The 8607-nt window shown below is 33.1% G+C and overlaps 1 protein-coding gene across 1 annotated transcript; it reads left to right on the top strand.

The window, feature by feature from the left end:
- Window positions 1-1541: 1541 nt before the first annotated feature.
- Window positions 1542-8348, top strand: LOC131948410 (uncharacterized). The gene is made up of 5 exons (XM_059310018.1): window positions 1542-1641; window positions 2223-2290; window positions 3785-3926; window positions 8019-8083; window positions 8295-8348. Exons 1-5 carry the CDS (start codon window positions 1575-1577, stop codon window positions 8346-8348), a joined length of 396 nt encoding a protein of 131 aa, XP_059166001.1. The 5' UTR covers window positions 1542-1574.
- The last annotated feature ends 259 nt before the right edge of the window (window positions 8349-8607 follow it).

Raw genomic sequence — 8607 nt, forward strand, 5'->3', positions numbered from 1 at the left:
ACTTAAAGTTTTAAAAATAGAATAAAATCTCGTAGACAAAAGAATTGCACACCAAGTGAACGCCAAATAAAAAAGTGCATACTAGTGCGCAATATTATTAGTACTTTAAAAAATTACATTAGTTTTTTGACAAATCGGAAGTAGCATAAATTACTACTTCCGGTCAATGGAAATTACTCAAAATTTAACAGAATGTAGAAAATTAGATCTTTTACTCACATGTGAAACTTCATTTATCTATCTGAAATAGTACTCAAGTTATAGGCTTTTGAAAAATTCAAAGTAAAAAAGTACCACTTCCGTTTATCGGAAATCGCTCAAAAGTTGATATGGATCTACGTTTTTGATAAAATACTTATATATGAAATTTCATCAACCTATCTGTAACGGAACTCAAGTAATCGTGTTTACACACAGACACACACACAGACAGACAGACACACAGACATACGGACAGAATTGCAAAGCCCAGTTTTTCAGACTGGATTACGCATCAAACCTTTTAATTTTGATAAATCTGGATTGATAATTTTTGCCCGATTAAAATAAGTCCTCTATACTTCGGATGTGAAGAAGGACTGAGGTGAAAATTGTTAAAATTTCAAGTGATTTTTGTGCACGATTACAATACTTTCTCTATACTTCGTATATACGAGAAAGTAAAAAGTCAAGAACTATATTTTATTCTCCACATAAAGGCTGGTGCTAGGCCAAATAGATTTATTTTAAATATAAATGGAACACAAATAATGCGACATATAACAAGTTTCACAAATAAATAATGTAGTTGTACTTGAAAATAAATAGCACATATAAAGGATAAAAAATGATACAAAACTTGTATTTATACATGATGATTTAACATGTTATAACTTCATGTCGAAATTTAAAATATACTTTAGCAACTTTTAAAATAAATCTTTACCATATATGGACAGCATTGGACAAACCACCTGAGATCAAAGACCATATGTGGACAAAACACCTGAGATCAAAGACCCTATGTGGACAAAACACCTATGATCAAAGCCGGAAAAATCGCTTGTGATCAAACACCCGTTGATAGACCACCTGTTATCAAAGACCCTCTGCTGAGAGAACATCTGTGGTCAAACCCCCTATGGTCAAACCCCCTATGATCAAACCCCCTTTGGTCAAAGCTTCGATGTGGTCAAACCCCCTATAGTCAAACCCCCTATGGTCAAAGCACCTGTGGTCAAAGGTCCGCGTCTCATTAATTTATCACTTACTTTCACATAGCTCAAAATTATTTTGAAACAGATGATGAAACAAAAAAATATTACATTTATTCACTGAATGACTTCAGAAAGTTTACTTTAAATTCATATTTAAAGAACATATTTTCTGCGCTATCATACGCAAATTGTTTCATTAAATATGTTCAGAATGTAATTAAACGATTTCTAGCGCAACCAATGCTTTTCTTATTATTTAGTATAACTAATTGAAGACTGTATTTATAATTTATATTAAAATTTGGCGTTAATAAAGTTGTATACTTGCTTTTAACGTAGATATCGATTCCAAAGAAAAGTAACCTAACTTCATAGAAGATGTCACTAGGTAAAATTTTTCTGATAGTAGCAGCATGCCTACAGTACATTATGTGTTATGCTGAAGGTGAGTAGGGTACAACAAAAAATAGGGGAAATATCATCGGACCGTACGAATAAATATTTTAGGAGTGTTTTTAATATGTATTATTGTCTTTTTGTGGGCATCTCTAGACCTTCGAAACATTTCTCATGAAGTATATTGTTTACATTTTAAAATATAAATTTACGATTGGTAAAGCAACGATGAAACCCTCTTAAAATATTGCGTCATACTTTCTTCTGAAACGGCGGCAAAGTGCGAGGACGGGCACGCTTGTTCTAAATAGATTATACGTGTTCATCGACAAGACTAAAATGGCTTATGTTTAGTTTATCGATAGTACTAGATAAATTAATTGTATATTCGAATTAGATTATATATATATATATATATATATATATATATATATATATATATATATATATATATGTATATATATATATATATATATATATATATATATATATATATATATATATATATATATATATATATATATATATATATATATATATATATATATATATATATATATAAATATATATATATATATATATATATATACGTGTATATATGAAATAACTTTTGTTCTAATATTATTGAAGATGAATGCATTGCTTACGACCAATCGGATCAATCCATCCAGAAAGTTACAGCCGTTAACTCTATGCATGTAAGCATCTGAAATCTAAATAATAGTTTCGCTAAGCTGTCATTCTGTCTGTCTGTCTATCACTCTGTAATTCTGTCCTGAACACACTATAGAAAATACAAATAAAATAAAAACTGTCTCTGGCAGATTGAATGACGTCACATGTAACTAAGGATGTATCTAATTAAGACAAACAAAACGAAACTTACAAAGCTTAATCCTTCAAAAACTATACGAAAAAGAGTGATGCGATTATTCATTAATTGTCGGGTGAAAACAAAAGTATAAATCGAATGCCGAAAAGTATACACAATAAAATGACGTTTGATGTTAGAGTAAAATAAATCTAATGCCGAAAACAATACGCAATAATAATGACGTCATAGATACGGGATAATACGATAATAAAGAAAATAACTTTACCGCCCAACTTAATTGTCTAATCTTAAAAGTGGTCTGCATGTAGGCTATATTTCAACCAGTTCTTCTACTCTCCCCTCCCCCACACCCCCACCGATAAGCGTCTAGCGCCCTTTCCCCCGAACAAAGTAGCATTTATACAGAAAATATATACCTTTTCCATTGTCCGCCCCATCAGTCCCTTGCCAAAAAAATTAATAAATGTAATGCTGCCGCCCCTCCGCAGGAAAAAATATTTTGAAAGAAACACAATCTGCATGATTGCAGTTCAGGTGTGAGTTTAGTTGTAATCTGTATCATATGCAAATGCGACCAGTTGTTTTAAGATTAACATAACATTTTCGTAACGGGAGTAGGGTTGACTTACGTTCCGGTGGGGGGGGGGGGGGGGGGAATGGGAAACGTTCTTTGGAGGGGCTCTATCACCTCCCCCCTCCAAGGAAGATATGCCAGAAAGAAACTCTGAATGCGACCGTGCTATTCAAGGCAATATTTAAGGGTATGATCTACTACTATATTTAGTAAATGGATGTGTAATTTCCGATTTTGTGTAAAGTCAAAAAAAAGGCCAGAGTTCCTAAAATGACAAACTTAAGCCAAAACTTAATATCGATTAACCACGCATGCATTTAATTTTGTTGATTATTTAAAACGAGTAGTTTTCAAATACAGCTATGGGTAGAATGAAAGAGAGAGATAACCGAATTCATATGTATGTGAAGCGTAATGATCGAGGAAAGAGAAGCCGACGAGGACATAAAAAGCCAATTTAGAGCAGGAAATGAATCTTTAACACACATGTCAATGAGACAACTTTATGTCTCGGATCTATTGAGATTCAAGGTGTTGAATAACAGTAGACTACAGCTATCCAAGAGAAGATGTCAACATTTCGATGCATGCATCGAACTGGAATCTAAGAGAGAAAAAGTAGCAAGTAAATAAATAGAGCTGCCAAATTCAGTATCACACAATTATTATCGGAACTAAAAATGTGTGTCATTATGATAGAATTAAGCTTGTGTGTTAATTTAAGCTTGAATTAAAGAAAAAGAAAACATTTCGTTTCTGCAGTTTCTTTTTTTTTTGTTATAGGAATGTTTTTTGGCATGTGTCGCCAACTCGAAATGCTTGAGCTTTGAGTACGACGGCGTATGCACAATTTATGTTTTCTATTCACCAATACATCGATCAGATGGTTATTACGATGTATTTATAAGATGCTCATACAATTCAAGTAAGTTTAAAGGATTCATTACTGATTCAAAACCAATAATCACATTTTTAAATCTATTACACTTGTAATTTTTTTTTTATTTTAAAAATGAAAATCCAAATCATGGTATTAAATACAGATTGTTACTGGTTATTTTACTTATAAATACGATTACTCACATTTTTCAACTAATAGGTGATCTGAGAAAAACTGTTCAGAGAAGAATTGCATTTTCTTATTTGAAGTAATTGAGTCGGGTGTATTGAAATAACACCTAAATATATTTGACGGTTAGCAATGTTTTTACTCTTTCACATACGTTAACAAAAGAATACAAAGAACATGTAATATACGTCATGTATATGGCTGAAACGCATTAAACGGATCAATATCAATTAGTATTCTGGCCGAGACTCTTTGAATAATGGATATAGTGGAGGAAATAGAACTAATTAATTTAAACCTGTTGTGTTTATTATAGGGGAGATAATAAAAAAAAACAATTCAAGCTAAATATTTACTATTTTAGTAATATTTATTATTATATACCTTTATTTTTAGTGTATTCCTACCCGACTGATTATTATTTTAAGGCTCATAATTAAAATATATTAAGGTTAAGATTATTTATATTATTTTCTGATTAGTCGGTACAGAGTTTTATAGTTTTGTTTTTAAATTTGTATGAACTCTCTAAATCCAAATTTGTTTTGTTTTTCGGTGTTATCTAAAGGGGGTGGTTAAATTAGATTTAGATTTATATATTACTAATTATAGGCTACATCATAGCTTTGCTTAGGATTTCAAAAACATTTGAGAATTTGAATGCTTAATTAATTAGAGATAGGCTGATATATGGAGTGATTAACCCTTTCAGGACCACAAGGATTGCACACATAATTTCAAATATATGTGCACACATTTAGTAGTAAAATGACACGTATTTTAAAAAATGTTAACGATTTTCCGATATCTTAAATAGTTTTTGAGATATAGCATGGGACATATCTGTCTCTAAGGGCGTCAAGGGAAAGTTATCGAAAATAGGTTGCGTTTTGATTTATGTCAATATGTTTATTCTAAAAGTGATCAAATGTTTGTTATTCTGGTACATTAGAAATAAAAAATATCAGTAATGAGAACACATTTATGTCCTTTATGCGTGTATAACACAAATAATACTCAAATAAAGCAATACTTCGTCATTTTCTGCTTGTGTTTAAAATAGTATAAAATTTTTGAAAAATATTTTTTTTATAAAGTTACCTCAATTGTAAGTTGAATGAATGATGTATTCTTTATTTACTTTTTATTTTCTCGTATACAAAGTATAGAGAAAGTAGTTCCATAGCAATCGTGCGTTTTACTCCTCCCTGAGTAGGAAAAAACACAATTTTGCAATATTCTCCGTATGTCTGTGTGTGTGTATGTGTTTCTGTGAACACGATAAATTGAGTACCGTTGAAATTACGTATATAAGTATTGAATCAAATGTTTAGTTCTGTGTCAACTTTTCAGTGATTTCCGGTAACCGGAAGTGGCACTTAATCTACTTTCAATTTTTCAAAAGCCTATAACTTGAGTACTGTTTCAGATAGATAAATGAAATTTCATATTTAAGTAAAAGATGTAATTTTCTGCCTTTTTTAAAAAAATTAAGTAATTTCCGTCCACCGGAAGTTGTAATTTACGCTATTATCGATTTCTCTCGCGGTCACGTTTTCGCCTTTGCCGTGCGAGCAGAGGCTAGCCATTAGTTTATCCATAAGGCCGATTCATTTACCAAAGTTCATAGAAAAATTGAGCCAGATGTACAGACCAAATTTCCAATACAATGTTTTTGAAAATAGTCATCGTTTTTCACAAATTAACAATGTTTATATAGGAAATTCGGACCGGTCAGTTCTAAAGCCCTTCCGGAATTTTCACAAAGATATTGTATTGTGACCCCCTCGGGTATTTCTACGACCTCAGGAGTCATGATTTGGTTTGTACCTCCAGATATGTGTATTTTTTTATTTCTGGGATTTTCACGAAGGTAGTACCATCATTTTCTAGCCTATCCCCCCCCCCTGGGGCCAATGTACATCTCCAAGAGTTCTCAAAGGCTTCCCACGTGAGAATTTGTTTTCGAAAAATAGCTCATAATAGGAGAATTTCACTCGTGGCCACTTTTTAGGCCTCGCCGTGAGAGCAGAGGTTGACAAATAGTTTATCCATAAGGCCGATTCATTTACCCAGGTATATGGAAAAAATGAGCCAGATGTACAGAGCCTAAGTACCATAAAAATGGTTTTGCAAATAGTCATCGTTTATCACAAAATCATTAATGTTTATATAAGGAAAATTTTGACCGGTCAGTTCTAAAGACGCTCCGGAATTTTCCAGAATATATCATAGTTTTTTTTTGCCACCCCGAGGGTCAGTCTAAGACCTCAGGAGTTATGCAGAGGTTCCTACGTGGAACATGTTTTTCGATATATAGCTAAAATAAGGCGCCGGTCAGTCGAGGTCAGTTTTGACCCCTCATCGTAGACTTTGGGCCCACCGGCACAGGGCCCCGTGTTCTATCGCCCAAGGCAGGAGCCTACTAAATTTAAAGCGCCTGCGGCGCCGGGAAGTGCCCTGTAAGGCATCCGAAATGGTTTTTTTATATATTATGTAGATTTTATAAAAAGTAATGTGTGTGTTTGTCTTTTATGCATTATTACACCTTTCATCCGATCGCCATGAAACTTTAATAAGTAGTTGAGAATACTCATGGAGATGTATCTGTTTTTATCGCAGAGTTGGTGCCCCAGCTGGGCGCCTTTTGATTTTTTTTCTATATACGGTATATTAAAAAAAAACAATAGTCGATTGCGTTTATACGATCGCCATGAATTTTTTGGGAGTTGATCAAAATATTCTTTAGAAGGTATCTGCAAAAAAATTGTTTTTAATTACGCAAGGGCGGCACCCCAGGAGGGTGCGCTTTTTCTGTAATACTGTGTGTAAAAAATAAAAGTCGGGTGCGGTTCGACACAGTTCATACGATCGCTATGAAACTTTTAGGAGTTGATAAGAGTATTCCCAAAAAGTGTATGGGGGAAAAATCAATTTCGCACGGGCGGCCCCTGGCAAGGTGTGATTATGCGCCCCGGTTTTTCCTAGAGCGGTATGGCGCCTTCATTCGTTATTAACAGTGTAATGAACTAAGGATAAAATTAGACGTTATAGTCGTTCACAAAATTGAATCAAGCAGGTCCGCAGGCGACCATGCAGTGAGCAACTTGGGTAATCATGTATGCACTATGGCGCTTACGTTAGTTGTAAGGAGTCAGGCACGGTACAAAGCGCCCCTGCAGTAGTGTAATCAGAGGCTCCCGAGACCGCCCCTCTACGTTCCTAACACCGAAGTTTGTTATATTACTGTGAGTGATTAACGTACACTCAATGCTTGCATGCAGTAATGTAGGTAAACCTTGCCCGTATACACATGATCCAACGCATATTTCGTCAGACTTTCTTCTTTCCCGGCGAAAGGGTACGCTAGTGTATGAATAAAATAGATGACCTAAAAATCTCTTTATGTTTGCGCTTGCGCTTATGTTTATGTTTGGGTTTTAGTTTGTTGTGATTTTTGTATTCGTTTTTTTATTTTTTTTTTGTTTGTGTTTTCGTTTTCGTTTGTGTTTTGTTTTTGTCTGTTCCCCAGTTGGTACGTTTATAAAAGAATCACCGTGGCAAAGCACGGTATAAAGCAATGGTATATTTGTAAATACACACACACACACACACATATATATATATATATATATATATATATATATATATATATATATATATATATATATATATATGTATATATATATATATATATATATATATATATATATATATATATATATATATATATATATATATATATATATATATATATATATATATATATATATATATAATATAGGCCTATATTTTAATATTTTGCTACCGTGTTGCTATATGTTGCTACCGTTAATATTACTTATTCATTCATTTATTCGTTTAACTATACAACACTTTATTTTTTATATAAAAAATATTTCGTAATCTATATATCTATTTTGATATTCTTTTGGATAATCTCATCAGCCCAATGCTCAGCTTATCCTAATGAAAATGTTGCTGATGACGATTCGCAAACAACCACATTTAATGTAGGTATTAAAATTTTATTGTGCATTAATAAATTATCTCTATGATTTGTTGAGGGTCGAGTGGTTGGGGGGTAAGCACATGATCTCGAACCTCGAAGCCCCAAGTTCGAACGCTTGGGTAGTTTTGGCTCGTCAGGTGGAGACAGTAGAGTAACGCAAATAGAAGAGAAAACACTCACTAAAATAAAAATAAATGAGTGGAGCCCCTTAGATTGCCTTAGAAGATGGTTATCCCTGCGACACTGCTGTTTCCAAGCTCAAATAGTAATGTCCTGTTCCTTGGGTTCAACAAGTGTGTTGAGAGAGGGGGTTTGGTACACTGGCAGCGACTGATCCTTTTCCAATGTGCAATCATCCAATGGTTTAATTAGACCAAGGAGCGATGTTCTTAATTTGCATTTGATTTTTGTGCACGACTAAAATACATCCTCTATACTTTGTATTCGAGAAAGCAAAAACTAAAAGGATTATATTTTTAAATTAGTTTTTTAATATCTGCTTGTTATAAAAGAAAGAGACATATT

The sequence above is a fragment of the Physella acuta genome, unplaced genomic scaffold, assembly GCF_028476545.2.
Source record: "Physella acuta isolate Inbredline_101_S28 unplaced genomic scaffold, ASM2847654v3 ptg000642l, whole genome shotgun sequence".
In the NCBI taxonomy this organism is placed as follows: Eukaryota; Metazoa; Mollusca; class Gastropoda; family Physidae; genus Physella; species Physella acuta.